This window comes from Eimeria mitis, genomic scaffold, assembly GCF_000499745.2.
Source record: "Eimeria mitis Houghton genomic scaffold, Emh_scaff182, whole genome shotgun sequence".
Classification (NCBI taxonomy): domain Eukaryota; phylum Apicomplexa; class Conoidasida; order Eucoccidiorida; family Eimeriidae; genus Eimeria; species Eimeria mitis.
Genome location: NW_013570140.1, coordinates 9,820 through 10,098, shown reverse-complemented (window position 1 = coordinate 10,098; position 279 = coordinate 9,820). Strand labels below are relative to the sequence as shown.

At 30.8% G+C, this 279-nt stretch overlaps 1 protein-coding gene across 1 annotated transcript in view; it reads right to left on the bottom strand.

Moving 5' to 3' along the window:
• EMH_0002180 (uncharacterized protein) overlaps positions 1-279 on the bottom strand; it is a gene marked incomplete at both ends in the record, with an annotated part of 10,134 nt that overhangs the window by 6,415 nt on the left and 3,440 nt on the right. The window contains one exon of the mRNA XM_013495917.1: positions 17-47. Coding sequence (XP_013351371.1) covers positions 17-47 — 31 coding nt within the window. The remainder of the gene's footprint in view (positions 1-16; positions 48-279) is intronic.

Here is a 279-nt window from a genome sequence, read left to right as displayed (position 1 = left end):
TTTGTGTATAGCTCACCCCTGCGAGTTGGGGGGGTGCTCGGTGCTGCCTGCAGCAAAAAAAACAAAAAAATAAAACAAAAAAAAATAAAATAAAAATAAATAAATAAATTAATTAATTGATTAATAGTATCATAATTAATAATAAATAAATAAATAAATAAATAAATAAATAAATAAATAAATAAATAGAGATGCGAAGAGGCTAAGTATCGTAAGGAAATCACAGCTAGCTGTAGCTAGCTAGCTGCAGCTAGCTGCAGCTAGCTGCAGCTAGCTGTG